This window comes from Erythranthe guttata, chromosome 12 (assembly GCF_056151865.1).
Source record: "Erythranthe guttata isolate IM_541 chromosome 12, IM_541, whole genome shotgun sequence".
NCBI classification, from domain to species: domain Eukaryota; kingdom Viridiplantae; phylum Streptophyta; class Magnoliopsida; order Lamiales; family Phrymaceae; genus Erythranthe; species Erythranthe guttata.
Window position 1 is genome coordinate 3,400,702 of NC_142544.1, and position 18,554 is coordinate 3,419,255.

The 18,554-nt window shown below is 37.6% G+C and overlaps 4 protein-coding genes across 5 annotated transcripts; 2 read left to right on the top strand and 2 right to left on the bottom strand.

The window, feature by feature from the left end:
- The first annotated feature begins 20 nt into the window (after positions 1 to 20).
- On the top strand, positions 21 to 3,177 carry LOC105968362 (uncharacterized). The gene is made up of 2 exons (XM_088827108.1): positions 21 to 727; positions 928 to 3,177. Exons 1-2 carry the CDS (start codon positions 119 to 121, stop codon positions 1,765 to 1,767), a joined length of 1,449 nt encoding a protein of 482 aa, XP_088683234.1. The 5' UTR covers positions 21 to 118; the 3' UTR covers positions 1,768 to 3,177.
- Positions 3,178 to 4,677: 1,500 nt separating this feature from the next.
- Positions 4,678 to 6,299, bottom strand: LOC105966753 (uncharacterized). Of its 2 annotated transcripts, none has more exons than XM_088827137.1 (3): positions 5,789 to 6,299; positions 5,611 to 5,714; positions 4,678 to 4,725 (listed from the first exon to the last, which is right to left on the bottom strand). In XM_088827137.1, exons 1-2 carry the CDS (start codon positions 6,184 to 6,186, stop codon positions 5,612 to 5,614), a joined length of 501 nt encoding a protein of 166 aa, XP_088683263.1. In that variant the 5' UTR covers positions 6,187 to 6,299; the 3' UTR covers positions 4,678 to 4,725; position 5,611. The 2 variants fall into 2 exon arrangements, with proteins under 2 accessions (XP_088683263.1, XP_088683262.1); XM_088827136.1 differs by lacking the exon at positions 4,678 to 4,725 and adding an exon at positions 5,111 to 5,318.
- A 4,132-nt stretch (positions 6,300 to 10,431) lies between these two features.
- LOC105966815 (uncharacterized) lies at positions 10,432 to 11,543 on the top strand. Its single transcript, XM_012991394.2, has one exon. The coding sequence runs from the start codon at positions 10,571 to 10,573 to the stop codon at positions 11,276 to 11,278; it is 708 nt and encodes a 235-aa protein (XP_012846848.2). The 5' UTR covers positions 10,432 to 10,570; the 3' UTR covers positions 11,279 to 11,543.
- A 4,982-nt stretch (positions 11,544 to 16,525) lies between these two features.
- LOC105966814 (GATA transcription factor 18) lies at positions 16,526 to 18,226 on the bottom strand. The gene is made up of 2 exons (XM_012991393.2): positions 17,197 to 18,226; positions 16,526 to 17,081 (listed from the first exon to the last, which is right to left on the bottom strand). Exons 1-2 carry the CDS (start codon positions 17,626 to 17,628, stop codon positions 16,770 to 16,772), a joined length of 744 nt encoding a protein of 247 aa, XP_012846847.2. The 5' UTR covers positions 17,629 to 18,226; the 3' UTR covers positions 16,526 to 16,769.
- Between the last annotated feature and the right edge of the window lie 328 nt (positions 18,227 to 18,554).

The following is an 18,554-nucleotide window of genomic DNA, read 5'->3' on the forward strand; positions in this document are numbered from 1 at the left end:
GTACAAGTCGGATAAGTTATTTAGCATTCGCAAGTGCAATCTTGAGCACACTTGTGGTGATGCTACTCTTCGTACAAGGGGTCATCCTAAAGCCGATGCTACATGGATTGCCCAAATTATGAAACGAAAATTGAGAACGCAGCCACCTTACACACCATGTGGTATGTTAGAAGATATCCGAGATGATTATGGTCTGGAGCTTCAGTACTACACAGCATGGATGGGTAAAGAAAAAGCAATGCGTGATATCCATGGTGATGAGACGACATGTTATGATAAACTGAGACGCTATTGTCGTGCATTAAAAATGCATAACCCTGGTAGCATGGCAGAGTATGAGATTGAACCTGCTACTCAAAAGTTTATTCGAATATTTATTAGTTTTGGGAGTTCTATTTCCGGCTTTCATCGGTGTAGGCCGATGATATGTTTGGATGGGACTCACATTAAAAATAAGTACAAAGGATGCTTGCTTTCTGCTGTGTGCAAGGATCCAAATGATTCCTTATATACATTGGCATACGCAGTTGTTGATGCTGAGAATGATAAAAACTGGGAGTGGTTTTGCATTAAACTGAAACAAATTCTAGATCTTCACAATGACAATAGATCTTTTACCATTTTCTCTGATCGTCATTCGGGGCTTCTTAAAGCCGTCCCGTTGGTATTTCCTAGTAGCCACCATGCATATTGTTTGCGACACTTGGTGGATAACTTTAGAACTCAGGTATTTTGATTCTCTTTAATATGCAAATTGGAACGTACCATTTGTCACCTCATGTCATACTTTTGTATAACATGTTTCATACTTTTGTATAACATGTTTCATACATTTGTGTAACATGTGTCATACTTTTGTATAACATGTTTCATACATTTGTATAGCATGTTTCATACATTTGTATAACATGTTTCAAAATAATATAGGTCCTGAGGAAGTACCCATTGCACAACAAGTCATATTGGGCGAGTGTTTTACATAATGCTGCATATGCTCCTACTCGGCAGGAGTTCGATGCAACTATTTCTCGTATAGTGCAATCTATGCCTCTCGCGGCATCATTTATTTCGAATTCTGATCCAAATCATTGGGCCAATGCCTATTTTTCTAGAGAAAGATGGGGAATCGTGAACAATAATCAGGCAGAAAATTGGAATGGTTGGGTTAAAGATGCCCGATCTTTGCCTGTTCCATCCATGATTGATCACATACGGATCAAAATAATGGAGATGCTAGTTAAACGACAAGGAAAAAGTTTGGCAATGACTGGCATATTGTGCAAGAAAATTCTAAAGAGATTAACAATCAATCATATGGCCTCTCGTTCCTTAAAATATTGTAGATCAAGTAGTACTGCTTTTGAGGTATATGATGAGGACAAGTCGTATAAGGTTGACTTGCAGCACAAGACTTGTTCTTGTAAAGCATGGCAATTAGAGAAACTTCCATGCAAACATGCATGTGCATGTTTGGAGTCAAAAGGATACTCAGTATATGAGTTTGTTGATCCATGCTTTCATATTGATACGTACAAACAGGTATATCAATTCACGATTAACCCAATTCCCTCGTTTGATGAGGACTTTGACTTGTACGATGCGTGTAATGCTCCGCCCGATGTCTTTGTTAATGCACCTGATTCGAGAACTCGACCGGGACGTAGAAAGACAAAAAGAATTCCTTCACAAGTGCAAACTCGTAAACTGAAGTGTACTCGGTGTGGGAAGCCTGGACACAATCGTCGTACTTGCACACAACCAATCTGACTAGCAATTTTTTTTAATGTAAATACTGTCTGCATTTGTGTTACTTAAACTAACTAGTCTTGTTTCTAATGTAAATTTTATGTTTTTCATCAGGGAGGACAAGATGGAGGAGAGCTTACATGATTGCCCATTATGTTATTCAAGTGATTGAAGTGAATGAAAACTGGCTGTTTGTACTTTATTATTATGTGATTTGCACTATGTTGTTTTGAACTTTGTACTATGTTTCAATTTGCACTATGTTTTTGCTATTTGTAGTTTATACTATGTATTAGGTACTCTGTTCATTGATGGTTTATCATTTTCAGTCTAATGGTACTATTTTTATTTACACATGGTATTGGATATGAGATAGGATGGTATGCCTATTGTTGGTTGATGGTTTATCATTTTCAGTCTAATAGTACTATTTTTATTTACACATGGTATTAGATATGCGATATGATGGTATGCTTGTTGCTGCTTGATGGTTTATCATTTTCAGTATAAAGGTACTGATTTGATTTACGCATGGTATTATCTATGAGATAGGATGGTATGACTTACTGAATTTATGACCGTTACAATATAGCCGTTGCTTTTTGTCAGAACTAGTCAAGTCATAATATGACCATAAATGACACATAGGCTCATTTGTTTCTAATTCATGGCTTCTTCTAGTAGCACCACTCAAATGAGTGGGTTAAAATACAAAAAAGGGAAATGCAAGCGTCTTGATTGTGGGAAGAAAACAATAATCATGGTTTCAGAAACTATTTCGAATCCCGGAAGGTTATTTTACTGTTGCCCACACCATGGCTACTCCCATTGGTGTGAACCATTTGAAGTTGGGCAAACTTTTTCCAACTCAAATCGTGAAGATAATGAAGCTACAAGTGCGTCGATGAACCAAGTCCATCAAGAAAGTGAAGTGAAGAATTGCAATTCTGAAGGTGGAGTAGTTCATAGTTTGATAGTGTTGAATCTAGTAATATTTGCAGTCTACATGCTATGTAAAACCTATGTACTGTTGTTTAATTAGTGAACATAAGAGTACAATGTATAAGCTGGTAAAGTTAGGGTTATTCGTGAATATAGTACGCTTTGTTCACCAAATAAGTACAATGTATAAGCTGGTAAAGTACAAGTGAGTCGTGACTATAGTACGATTTGTTCACTGATAAAGTATATGTTTGCCATTCATATAGTATTTTTACACTCTATATATTATTGTCGGGCCAATGCATCCATATGATCGCATTTTAAGACACAACTCTTCAGTTTTAGACTATTAAGAATGAATGGAGACAATGTGGGAGTCGATCAACATCGACTATGGTAAAAATTGAGGAAAGTATTAGTTTTACACTTGAGCATTGTAGACTTGTATGAATATATTGTATAGTATATGAGTACGTATCATGTATGAAATTCAACATATTTATGGGATCTTGTATTCCAAACGCAACAATAATGCTCACCTACCTTAAAATAATCATCTAAAACATAATTTATGCATCTCCCGTACTTATTGATCATTAAAACGTCAATGAAATTGGTACAATTCAATTCATCAAAAAATGTGGTACGCTTTGTTCACCAAATAAGTACAATGTATAAGCTGGTAAAATACAAGTGAGTCGTGACTATAGTACGATTTGTTCACTGATAAAGTATATGTTTGCCATTCATATAGTATTTTTACACTCTATATATTATTGTCGGGCCAATGCATCCATATGATCGCATTTTAAGACACAACTCTTCAGTTTTAGACTATTAAGAATGAATGGAGACAATGTGGGAGTCGATCAACATCGACTATGGTAAAAATTGAGGAAAGTATTAGTTTTACACTTGAGCATTGTAGACTTGTATGAATATATTGTATAGTATATGAGTATCATGTATGAAATTCAACATATTTATGGGATCTTGTATTCCAAACGCAACAATAATGCTCACCTACCTTAAAATAATCATCTAAAACATAATTTATGCATCTCCCGTACTTATTGATCATTAAAACGTCAATGAAATTGGTACAATTCAATTCATCAAAAAATGTGGTACGCTTTGTTCACCAAATAAGTACAATGTATAAGCTGGTAAAGTACAAGTGAGTCGTGACTATAGTACGATTTGTTCACTGATAAAGGATATGTTTGCCATTCATATAGTATTTTTACACTCTATATATTATTGTCGGGCCAATGCATCCATATGATCGCATTTGAAGACACAACTCTTCAGTTTAAGACTATTAAGAATGAATGGAGACAATGTGGGAGTTGATCAATATCGATTATGGTAACAATTGAGGAAAATATTAGTTTTACACTTGAGCATTGTAGGCTTGTATGAATATATTGTATAGTATATGAGTATCATGTATGAAATTCAACATATTTATGGGATCTTGTATTCCAAACGCAACAATAATGCTCACCTACCTTAAAATAATCATCTAAAACATAATTTATGCATCTCCCGTACTTATAGTACCATGTGTTCAAAAGGCAAGTACATTTCATCGAAACATATAGTACAATGTATACAATGAAAAAGTACGAGTAGAGCTAATCAATAGTATTATTAGCTCTACAACAAAAGGACAGATTGTTTATGGCATAAAAACACATTCACCTGTTCATTACAAAAAAACACAAAAACCCCAAACCACTTCCACTCCCAGTTTTTTCACAATAACGCCAGATCTATTTCATATTTAGCTTCCACTTCTACTCCCCGATGCCTCAGAAAGATAGCTGCTAGTTTTGGGCGAAGTGTTTTGATATCGCAAGTTTTTGCCTTAAACCAAATATCTTCACTGTCTACAGCATGACAATATGCCCACATGCAGACAAACAAGCCGCAATCAAGGTTCCCATCCTGCTGCCTGCATCCATGAACCCATTTAGCTTCCGATTGTATCTCCAACCCAGACCTTCTTTCAATCACCTTGCTGTAAAACGAGGCCTATGAAAATAAAATATTATATTAGTCTACAACAATTCGCAAGAATAAAGAATAACTAATTACAAGAATATGGGCTTACGACATAATTCGCAATTCCTGGGAAATTCGGAGAATAGTCTATGGAGTTCCAATGGTAAATACATTTATCTATTGGGTTCAGAACAAGCAGGAACTAGTGTTCACTGGAATTGAGAGGTATCATGACAAATGTTTTACTGAAGATATTTGTTGTGTTTAGCTTGTCAAAAGCCATCGTTCCAAAAATAGTAAAATCATTGAGAAGACTATCAAACTTGGCATCACTCATTCGTTCTACGTCCACCCGAGGTCGCGACAGTAACGCTTGCTACGAAACATAATAGAGAATATTAGATAAACATTGTAATGTATGCAACATATTTGTTAAACCACTATATACCTGGGCAGGGGAGTCAAGGTAATCAATCTCATGTCCATGCTGGTTCATGATAGATTCGGAACATAATAGATTCAAGTACAAATCTATGTGTTCTGCACTCAGCATGTCATCAAATAAAAGTTCGCACATATGCCTTCCCGTCAATTGATGTGGGCCTCTCTCCACAATAGTTTCACTACAGTAAGACATAACCACGTACTATTGGATAAGTAATCTTGTACTATGTACAAAGTTACTACATACTATAACATGCAGTCAACATGTACTATTGGATAAGTAAACTTATACTATGTACAAAGTTACTACATACTATAACATGCAGTCAACATGTACCATTGGATAAGTAAACTTATACTATGTACAAAGTTACTACATACTATAACATGCAGTCAACATGTACTATGTATTCACTTGACATATACCATTAAAGACATTAACATGTACTATCAAGGTGGTTGTGCTCTTACCCTAAATCAACACTTTCCAAGAACTGATCCAACAATATCCTATCTTCTTCGGATATTTGGTCACGACGTACGTAGTCCTTTCTTCCCCGGTAATAATCGGCATTCTATATAACGAATAAATCACACCAATTATGACAAAAAATAATAATAATGTAATACTAATATTAGATAAAAATACCTTGATCCCAGGGACTGAAACCGAAACCTTGGACACAGGAACTTGTTTACGGCCACGTCCTCGTCCTCGTCCTCGCACGCGTGGAACTTTGGCCTTTGACTTTGACTTTCGTCTCCTTGATTTCTCTCTCTTTCTTCATTTCGTTCTCCTTCACCTTCCATCCCCTCTACTTCATTTTTTTCTCCTTCCTTTTCCCTTTCCTCTATCTCTATCTCTGCCTCTATCTCTATCTCTTTCTCTGTCTCTGTCTCTCTCTCTTTTTCTGTCTCTCTCTCATTCTCTCTCTCATTCACTCTCTCTGTCTCTTTCTCTTTCTCCTTCTCTTTCTCCTGCTCTTTCTCTATCTCTATCTCCTTCTCTTTCTCTATCTCCTTTTCTTTCTTTCTCTTACTCTGCATTTTTTTTTCTTTATTTTTTTCTTCTGTTACATTCCCCCTCTTCCTTTTTAAGTTATTCTTCTTATGCTGCAACTAAAAAAAACAATAGTACGAAACATGTTATACAATAGTATTATATTACACTACAAGAAAGTTCGCATTTGGCTACAACAAATTTCGTTGAGGAAAGTATATAATTTCGTCGCTAATTCCATTCGCAACGAAAATAAGTCGTTGCTAGCTTCGTTGTCTTTTATTTGTTACGGAAAGTTCGGGGCAACGAATTAAAAGTTGTTGTCAATACATTTAGTTTGCGCAACGAATTCATGTCGTTGGCAAATATTTTTCGTTGCCTATACATTTAGAATGCACAATGAATATATTTTGTTGGCAATTATATATCGTTGCCAATGTATTATGTATACACAACGAATTTATTTTCGTCGCCAATAGTATAGACAACGAATTTATTTCATTGCAAAATTATGGTCCGGATTTTTATCGAAGCCGGACCCACGTCCGCCAACCCGACCCACATCCATTGGACCACCGAGCCAAGCCTGACCCACATCCATTAGACCACCGAGCTACTTCGGAATATGAAGAGTTGGGTCGAACTCACGACCGGCCCAACAGGCTGATAAATGTTAAATATATGAAAATATGACAATGGTAGGAATTGAACCTTGGTTGATTTGAAGTTAGAGCCCCTTCAAACCGCTGGGGCAACATTATATTCTGCAAATTGGCTGAAAATAAATTTATAAAAACTAAATAGACAAGGAAAAATGTTTAATATAGTTATATAAATAAATAATATTTTTTTTATCATATTTTATTTTATATATAATAATAAATAATAATAATAATAATAATAATAATAATAATAATAATAATAATAATATTAATAATAATAATAATAATAATAATAATAATAATAATAATAATAATAATAATAATAATAATAATAATAATAATAATAATAATAATAATAATAATAATAATAATAATAATAATAATAATAATAATAATAATAATAATAATAATAATAATAATAATAATAATAATAATAATAATAATAATAATAATAATAATAATAATAATAATAATAATAATAATAATAATAATAATAATAATAATAATAATAATAATAATAATAATAATAATAATAATAATAATAATAATAATAATAATAATAATAATAATAATAATAATAATAATAATAATAATAATAATAATAATAATAATAATAATAATAATAATAATAATAATAATAATATATTCAATAAATTAAAATCAAGAAAAAATAGTTGGTTTGTAAATTGGCAACGATTATATTTTGTTGCCAAATCACTTGGAACATTTACAAACGATTATATTTTGTTGCCAAATCACTTGGAGTATTTACAACAAAATATTTCGTTGTCTTTTATCACTTATTGGCAACAAAATAAATTTGTTGTCGTTGTATATGTATTTACTACAATTTTATATCGTAGCAAAAAGAAACACTCTTTTGCAACAAATGAAGTTGTTGTCTTACATTAAATTCGTTGCGAAATATATATGATACTATTCACAACAATAGTTTTCGTTGCCTATGAGATTCAAAGGCAACAAAAATTTCTTGTTACAAAAAGGTTATTTTTTAGTCACAAATACTATATTTCGTTGCTAAAATATAATTATTGGCAACGAAATTAATTTCGTCCACAAAGAAATTGTTGCCTATTTTACATTTTCTTGTAGTGTTAGTTGACATATAGTATGTTCCAATGTGAATGGAAGTATGAATTTTAGGGTTTATTGTATTAATGACTTACAGGTGTTGCTTCCACGTCTCCAATCTCATCTTCACTACTCTCAGAACTTATTTCAACAAATCTGTACACAGAAAATGGTATAACCTAATAAACGTAAAAAATTTGTTAGCAAATACCTAATACATTATATATTTTGTAACTCAAAGTGTTACCTGCACTTGTTTTATCTGATCAAAAAGCAACCTAGCTGCTTCTTCATCGATTGGGATTTTGCTGTCTTGCCACCGGAAGAACCAGGGAAATTTGTAAACACTGGTGCTAACCCCTAGTAACGTGATCCTTTCATGCACCCATGCCTGCGTATTTTGGAATCAATATTAATTGGTATATTCAATATAACATAATATATATTCACTATTAGATATCACTTACCAATAAGCCGATAGTGCATCCATCAAAATACTTCAACCCCCCCCCTTCAGATACCCCTCCATATTCTCAACAAGAATATCATACACCAACTTTCCCCATGCAAAAGACCTTAAAACCTCCAAATCTTCTACATGCGGATAAACCCACCTTTCTAACGTTTTGTTCCCCTTTGGCAGTAGAATAGTATTAAACAGATAAATAGTGTACAATCTGCTGAAATCTTCAACAGATTGTTGATCGGTCATAACTGCATAGGCCTCCAGTTTATAACCAATATATGGCCTCGTCATTAAAGATAACTTACCATCAAAAATACGTGTGATGAAATCAGTGTCTCTGCCATCCATATTCACATCCACCGGTACGCCTTCGTACTGCAGCCCTAATACGATAGATAATTGCTGCGGAGTGAATTCCAAGCGTATAGTATTTCCCCCAAACCAGAAGGCCCGATCTTCTGGATTGTACGCTTGCATGAGAGACACAACCCTATGGAAGTTGTGGTTTATTTTAGGCATGTACATGTAGTGATAGAAGGGATTTTTCTTCAGTACTTCATGATGTTGTTTCTTCATCACTTTTTTCACACCTTCCATAGTTGTTTGAAAGGCGATCGGTGAGCACCTGCAGCCTATTGATAGCTTGCTGCCTTTTTCTTTTACAACAATTCCTGTAATTACATACACATAAAACAAATACAATTATAACAAATACAACGTACTATAAAGTTCCACATGTCAATACCATCCGAAGTCACTAGTTATACCATTCAAAGGCACTAGTAATACTATTATGGCATATGACTTATACTACAGGACAATCAAACATTATACTTCTATTACCACATGTCAATACCATCCGAAGTCACAAGTAATACCATTCAAAGGCACTAGTAATACTATTATGGCATATGACTTATACTACAGGACCATCAAACATTATACTTCTAGTACCACATGTCAGTACCATCCGAAGTCACTAGTAATACCATTCAAAGGCACTAGTAATACTATTGTGGCATATGACACATGCTACAGAACCATCAAAGATTATACCATCTAAATGCACTATTAATACCATTACTGCGCATGACACATACTATAGAACCAGTACGAAAAATACAATAAGCCTCTTTCCCATATCCTATATGAAACCCTTGTTAGGACTCAAAATGCTTTGGGGACATGCTAATGTCACCGAAGAATAATACCCATGAGAAAACTGTTACAAAATCATGAAATTCGACAACAAATAAATGATCTTTGCAAACCCAAACAACAGAACAACAAATATTGGAACCGATTTAATGATTAGGGGAAACACCGAATAAAGTCGAGGCATAATACCCATGAGTGGATATGTTCAAAATCATGCAATTCTATAACAAATAAACCTTTTTGCCCTGCTTAAGCAACACTCAAATGGGTCTGTTTCCAAGAAAATGAAAAAAAAAATAAAAAATCAAACCTTGTTGTTTGCCCTGCTTCACCATTGTTTATAAATGGGTTTGTTTATTTCTATTTTTCCGTTCGCTTTATACTATTTTTCTGCGGTTTGTTGATTCTTCGTGCTTCGTAATTTCTTCCTTCTTTGTTGTTTCTCTGTTCTTCGTTTCTCTGTTGCGTTTCTTCTTGGTCTGAAAATGGGTATAACTGAACGGTGGTTTTTTTCTGCGCCTTTTTAGCTTCTTTTTTGTTGTTTAATTTTTGAAATGTAACGGGCAAAGAGCGTGTAACACAAACGGCGCGTTGGAAGTTGAAAAGAAGTTATGTAAAATTAGTATAAAGTAAAGGGTATTTTAGTATTTGCACATTTTATTAGGGACTGATCTGCATGTTAGGCGCGTGAGTAGGGACTGAATTGCTTGGGGAAACTACCTAGGGACTGATCTGTGTTTCAAGTTTTGGATTAGGGATTTATCTGTAGTTTCCCCATTATTAAAAGTGTATTATAAAATAGGAGTCAGCTCATTTATAAAAATTAATGTGTTGGATTTGCTCAAAATCTAAAATACCCAAATTTTCAACCCTCCAAAAGGCTTATATCTCAATTTCATCCCCACTTGCCAGAATTAGCCAATCAAACACAAACATAAATACATATATTAATAGTATATATATATATATAAGCAAGTGGTTTCCATTATTATCAGGGTTTCCATAAATACATCAAAACCCCACAGTTGCGCCGCCGCCTCTAAACTCTCCAAAATGTCCGAACCACCACCCGAAACCGCCGTTCAAGAACAAGAACAACAAAGCTACCCCCTCCACTCCATTAACTCCGCCGTCGTCATCCGCCAGCTCCCCTCCCAGGGCCTCTCCTTCCAGCTCTGGCCCGCCGCCACCACTCTCTACACCCTCCTCGACCGCCACCGCAGCGGCGACGCAGCCCAACCCACCCCACTCTCCGCCCTCCTCACCGCCCCCGACCGCCACCTCCGGATTCTCGAACTAGGCTCCGGCACCGGACTCGTCGGAATAGCAGCTGCCGCGCTACTCGGCGCTACCGTCACCGTCACAGACCTCCCCCGCGTACTCCCCAACCTCCAGTTCAACGTCGACGCCAACGCCGGAATCTTGGCCTCCGGCGGCGGAACCGTCGGCGTGGCGGCGCTGGCGTGGGGTGACAGGGCCCACATGGAAGCCGTCGGCGTGGACTACGATATCGTACTCGGGTCCGACGTAGTGTACCACGACCACCTCTACGAACCGCTGCTGCAAACCCTCAAATTCTTCTTGCTCGAAAGCGAGAAGAGAATCGTGTTTGTTATGGCGCATTTGAAGAGGTGGAAGAAGGAATCCGCGTTTTTCAAGAAAGCCAAGAAGCTATTTGATGTTGATGTTATACATACCGATAGCCCCTCCGATGGGGGTAGAGTTGGTGTTCATGTGTATCGATTCGTGCGGAAGGGTTAATTAGCCAACGTATTGATTCTATTCTTAGGAAACGTAAAATGCGTTAAGAATTTTCGTGTATTCGGGGCATTTGTATAAGTCGAAGCTTGGATCAAGAAAACGGAATATTAGTTGAGCAAGAATCTTGAAAGGAAAGTACTCCAACTATATATATAAGGGAATTAGATGCTACACCTGGTTATTTACATTGTGTGTGTTGTGTGATTATGTGTAGATTTACTGTTCAAATCCACCAGTGTAAATAACCAGGTGTAGCATCTGATTTCTCGTATATTGTCACTCTTATTCGTCAAGAATCTTCATTATGCCATATATTGCACAATTATGATAAGGTAAGAAGGATGTTTCTAAATTGTGCGAAGCTTCTTCATATTCGCAGTTACTCGACGTCTATGACAGGCATCAAAACGCACATTCATATTGCAAAATCAAAAGGAAAGAAAAAACGCATTCGGATCATTTACCTAATTAAGAACCGTGACGAACATAAATCGACATTTGCTAAACAAGACCGCTTCAAGACTTTCCGTTATTTAAAATTAGATACAAAAATGTGTCCCTCTTGGCATCATCACATGAAACTTGCGGTTTCCCGATAATCGCCGTATCTAAGGCCAGATACGATAGTTCATTCAACAGGGCAGTGGAATCAAAATATTTGATTATCTGTTAACATGAATTTGCAACAGAGTTCATCAAACAAAAGTGTTAAATCTTCACAAATTCTAATTATTAACACAATCCCCGAACGAACGCAAAGAAAATTACGATCACTCGAATATGAAAAGTGAAGTCTTTTACAAGATTCTAGATACAGCTTCAACACCATTTTTACATCCCACAGAGCTTTAGCAATTAACTCTAATTTCACATGGGACATTTATCAAATACCTTGTGTGCAGCTTTGGAAAAAAAAAAGCCCACACTCAAATCCGCCGAACATTTTCTCGAACCCGGATTTCAATTTGATCCGCGCAAACATTCAATCATCGAGTATAATCAGCCGTAACCTGCTGGAATTTTTGCATCGGAAGAAATCAAACGAAATAAATCACCGACGGAAAAGGGGCGGCGTTAATAGAATTCTGAAGAAAAAAAAATTACCGGCAGGCAGCCGTCCAGCGACGGCGAGTTCAGCGATGGGTTATTTGAAGAAGGAAACGACGGCACTGATGATCGTAACGTTTGCAGGGAAGCTGGAGATTAAAACCTTAAACCTTAAACCCATGAAAATTATGGCCCGTGGGCCCGTGGGCCATAAATGGGCTGACAATTGGAACGGAATTTACGAGTTATGTCGATAACAAATTTCCAATTTTGAATGTCGAAACTTCTGATTTCCGTATTTATAGAATTTTTTTGGAACGAAATTGGAATATATAAAAGATTCTGGTTTTCGAGATCCGGTTAGAGTTTGTAAAAGTAATTATGAAAATTTCATTTATTTGCAAAGTTTACATGGAAGGTGATATTTGCGTGCTACAAGGTCTCGAACCCAAATTCATATTATGCAAGTACCAACTCCCCTGACCAACTAAGCTACAACAAATTTGTTAATTAATAATTATGTAAATATAATCATTCATTTCATTTATACTGGGCAAAAACAAATTTGAACCGGACGACCAGTCCAGATGCCGGTCAGGGGTCTGCAAGCTTGGACCGGACGTGCAGACTCTGACCGGCGTCTGGACCGAACGCCCAAACCAATTTTCCACGCCCAAAATGGGCGTGTGAAAGCAGTTTTCACGCCTTGGAAAAATCGAAAACCCAACATTAACAACAGCCCTAAATCGCAATTTTTTGGGGATTTTCACATTATTAACCACAAATTCAATATATATAACTACTTTAGATGCTATATTACCTTTCAAATTGACGAGATTTTCATATTTGGAAGGATTTGTGACAAAGGTTGAGGGTTTTTGTGAATTTTGGAGCTTTTGAGCGTTTTGGGGTTTGGGTGGATTTGGAGGTTTTTAGAGAGAGAAAGAGATATTGAACGACATTCGTAATTTTACTACCGCATAAATCATTTCAGTTACACTTATAGTATCAATATTAATTGCGTATTTTATGTTGTAGGCGAATGGAAAAACAAAAATTTCTATTTTTGCCGATTCTGATTCAATAAATAATAACTTTAGAACAAGTTTTTTTTTTTCATTTTAATTGCATATTTCTGATTTGTCCAAATCTCTTTTGTTAGAGTTGAAAGTATTAATTCCGATTTGACCTATCCTTTTTTTTTTTTTAGAGTAAAACCGCAGATTTTATTGGGCACTACAGGCCAAATGGGGTGGAAGAGAAGGACCTTAATTCCAAACAAACAGAAACAGGAATAGTAGCAAGATCGTGAGCTAAACAATTGCCACGTCTTTTGGTAAAACTAAAAGAACAACAAGAAAAGAAATTAGCTAGATAAAGACAACCATCCAAGATTGCTCCAAATGATTTGAGTGATTGTTTCTCTGTCCGTAAGCTCTCCATCACCTGGCAACAATCTCCCTCTACTATTATAGAATCCCAATTAAAACCGCGAGCAGTAGAGAGGGCTTGAAGAACCGCTTGAGCTTCTCCTTCGGGGGGTCGGACACGCCCTTGAATTTTTCTCACTTTCCACCCGATACACCTACCATCTGAGTCCCGAGCAACGAGAGATACAACGTAGTAATCTTCACCATCGGGGAAGGCAGCATCGACGTTGATTTTAGTTGTACCAACCAGAGGAAACTGGGCATCTAAATAGGAGCGAAGAAACCCACTGCACCAGTTCACGGTTTGATCCAGATCGAGGGATTCCTCCCCATGTAGCTCCTTATTCCTCCTTTCCCATAGCTTCCAGGCCACAACCACCGCCAGGCGAAACATTTCGTCGGGAAGTTTTTGTTTAAGAACTTCAATCCAGCTCCAAAAGGATGCACTGTCCTCCACATCAGTGATCTGAAACGGTTCTTTCTCCCATATCCACTTAATTTTAGAGCAACCATAAATAGCATGCACCGGGGATTCCACCATTTTTCCACAAAATACACAAAAAGGATCTGGAACGATAGTGCTTCTAAAGAGCTCGAGCTTACTAGGTAAGATATTAGCACAAGCCCTCCATAGAAAATTCCGGATTTTGGGGGGAATGGCGAGATTCCAAATCATTTTCCAGTTTCGGTTAGACGTGCCACTCGGTTCACCATCATTAGAGGCTGGAGAATGTTCCCGCTTGCCGTTCCGCTCCATAATATGGTGATAGCAAGACCGAACGGTAAACTGACCGGATTCCGAGAGTGACCAAATCAGTCGGTCGTTGGTTGAGGGCCCGCCAATAGGAACCGACAAAATGCGATATCGGTCGATCGGCCAAAAAATTCTATCTATAATGGTTAGATCCCAAAGGCCGGTGTTATGATCAACGAGATCTGCCACCGAGTTTGGGAAGGCAGTGTTAGCTGGTCGCGGTGTGAGAATCCGTTGCCGACCATCGCCCACTAACCAGTTATCTAACCATATAGAGGTGCTACTGCCATCACCAATTCGGATTCTGGAGCCCTCCCGAAGATGATGACGCGCCATGAGAATACCACACCACGTAGAAGATGGACGGTGACCCTTCGTAGCATTCCAAAACCCGCCATGAGGGAAGTACCGGGCTTGCAAAATCCTCGAGAGAAGAAGATCGGGCTTCGTGAGAATACGCCAAGCTTGTTTGGCAAGCATGGCGAGATTAAAGGCCTTAAGATTTCGGAAGCCCATTCCTCCAACTTCCTTCGGCAAGCATATAGACTCCCAAGCCCTCCAAGCTAATGGTTTTCCGTCTCCACTACCCCACCAAAATCGGCGAATCATGGATTCAATCTCATTGAGCAGGCCGGTTGGAAGGGCCAAGCACGACATAGCATATGACGGGATGGCTTGGAGAGTTGATTTAATGAGAATCTCTTTGCCGGCTTTGGACAATTGTTTCGTCCTCCACCCCCTTATCCGTGCCCGAACCCGATCTCGAAGATACCCAAAGATTTCCTTGCGTGATTTGCCCATCGACACCGGAAGCCCAAGATATCTCTCGTGTTGATCCACAATCTGGAAGCCCAAGATAGCATGAATCGACTCCTTCTCAGCCAAGGTCGTAATTTTCGTCGCATTTTTTCGTCGCCAGTGTTGTGTTTTGGCCTAGTGACAGTAGATTTATCCGCATTAATAATTTGACCCGAGGCTTGAGCATATAGCGTGAGGATACGTTGTATAACACGTGCATTTGCTTCCGATTTGACCTATCCAATTACCACGAAAATATATAAATTACGTTTGGAAATATTTTCACAACAAAGTGGTTAACGATAGTTTTAGTTTTGGCATAACGATGTATCATAATTGTCTCTAGGGTAACTCTAATGGCAAAACATTAAAATGGTTCAATCAAATACTAATTTGATGTTATTATTTTAATTTTTATACCAATTTGCTCCAACCCACAAGCATTAATTTGATTATCAAATTTTAAATATAAGTATAATGATATGTAAAAATTGATATATTCAATTCATAATGGTTATCTGGGTAGTTAATTTTTTTATACTTCTTTTTGCGTGCCTGATCAAATTGATCACGTCATATAGAAACAAGGTTCAAATCTACCGATTTATTAGAATGCCTCAACTGCATATATTACTGTACTTCCACTTGACACCTATCGTAATGATAAACAACTCGTTTCGCCGTGACCTTATCTTAAATTCTCAAAACTTATTTTGTCCATCCCCGCAGGGGCAGAGAACCCGTCGTTGTCTCGAAGCTCTAGTGAAGTCGGAATAGCAGTGCACTCATCTTGGGATGGGGATGCATTTTTACATTATCGAAAATTAAATATCAAAATAATTACCAATTTGATTTATCCACAAAGATAAACGAAATAGAAGTTTTACTATTTAATTTAAACACATGTTAATAATGCAAATGGGTGCGGTGCTCATAAAGTTATAATAATAATAATAATAATAATAATAATAATAATAATAATAATAATAATAATAATAATTAAAAAAGAATAAAGAAAAAAAACGAAATTGTTATATTTGGACAAAGTGTATGAAATAGACCAACACAAAAAGGTCATCCTAGATAGAGATACATAGTAGAATTATATAATATATATGGAGGCAGTCTCAACAAAGGTCGACAAAATAAAGTAAATAAAATAAAAAATAAAAAATAAAATAAAAATAAAAAGAAAATGAAAAAGCAAAACAAAATCTAACGACAAACAAACATAGAATTAACTCATTTTCACTCCATCTACGTATGTAATAAAGATTCATATGAAACTACATTAAAAATATAAAAAAAAACATCTGAAAAAGAAAAGAATTTCACGACCCATAGCTTTCAGATTCCGCCACCACCACCGTCACCATCAATCGTGATCTTTGGCTCTAGATTTTTAATTTTTTGATTTTTTTTTAATTAATTAATTAATTAATTATGTTGATTGGTAGTTGATCTATCTTGTGAAGTCATGAACGAGGCTCGGCCGGTCCGCCACGTTGAACCGCCACGACAGGAATTGCTCGCCGCCGCCGGCGACGTCGTCTTCCATGAATCTGAACTCGTTCCCGTACGCCGCCGATGAATAGCACGGCGTTTTCTGGGGTGTCTGATTTGCCCACGTGGCGTTATTCATCATGTACTGTTGAGTAGTGTCGACGTGGTGGGAACCATGGGCGGCGGCGCCGCCGCCGTTGCTGCTGGCGGCTGCCGCCGTGGCTCTTCTCTCTTCCTTCTTGAACCGAATCCCACAAGCATTGCATAGCGACTGCCATAATTAATTAATTCGTCACATCATTAGTAAAAGAAAATGAAATTAATTTAAGTGTTTAATTAAGCAAGAGTTAAGGGACTAGTTAATAAATTAATAAAAATTAAATCACCTTTGGGCCTCTGGGACCGTTCCTCCAGAGGGGAGTAGAAGTGGTGTCGCAGTTAGCACACCGGCGAGCCAAAAGAGGATCGCCGCCGCCAGAACCGCCATTGCTTCCGCCGCGGCTGCTCTTCGGATGCTGCTGCGGCGGCGGCGGAGTGTGCTTCGACGGCAGAATGTTCCAGCCGAAGTTAGACATGAGAGAAGACCGCTTCTTCTCTTGATGGTGGTGATGATTACCGGCCTCACTGGCGGCGGCGGCGCCGCCGCGGGTGGACGGCGTCCCAAGTGAAAGAGTACAATCAACCGACGCGGCGGAATGGCCGGAATTGGCGAAAGAGTACATCTCCCCGTCGTCGTAATTACCTCTGTAGCCGCCGGCGCCGCCGCCGTTGGCCATGGAGAAAAGCATCGAAAACGAATTGCTCTGCGTGTGGTACATTCTTGAAATACAAATACAAAATGGGTTTCGTTTTTTTTGCTGCTTCGAATATAATTCAAGCTCTTTAAACAAGAAAATGGCAGAAATGAATGTGGGAGGTGGGGGGGTGGGGTGGGGTGGGGGGGGGGTCTAAGAAAAGAAGTACGAGCAAATAGTGAGATGAAAGGGATGTGTAATGATAATAAAATGTTTGAACAATAACATGGGATAGAGAGCTGTTTTTTTGAGGTGTACGAGAGAGAGAGAGAGAAAGCTAGAGAGAGAGAGAGATCAAACGTTTGTCTGTTACTGTTTGAGGTTTATACGAAAGCAGCAGCTTATAAAAAAAATGGCGGAAAACGCCACGTCAGCACCCTGCAAACTAAAGAGCCCCCACGTTTGTCGTCAATCGCGAATTGAATGAACCAAAAAAAAAAAAAAAAAAAAACTCACAGTAAAATTAGATATAAACAGGTACGCTCAGAGTGTGCACAGGTCACACGTTGCAGTGTGTGTAATTTAGTGTTAAGATAGGAGAATATATATATATGTATGTATATGTATGTAAGAATAAGGCACGAGGGACTTATTAGTAAGTGAAGGAGGGGTCTGTGTGTTTGAAATTACTATGTTTTTGCACACGTATATATAGACTTCATCTGCATATACATACACCTATAGATACAGACCTTTTGTGAGGTGGGGGTGGGGGTAGGGGGGGGGGGGTGGGATTGGTCATTGGGCAGTCAAAAGAGCCCACGTGACTAACGGGAACAGTCTTCCATGGATCTGCCGTCTCCGATCACGAGGCAACAGTCACATACCCAATACTTCAATTTAACTTATGTCCGTATCTCTGCGCCACCACCCCACTTCCCAATGAACCACCACCTTCGCCGCCGTGCTCCGCCGTCTCTCCGACCACTACTCACGGGAATTAACACCTT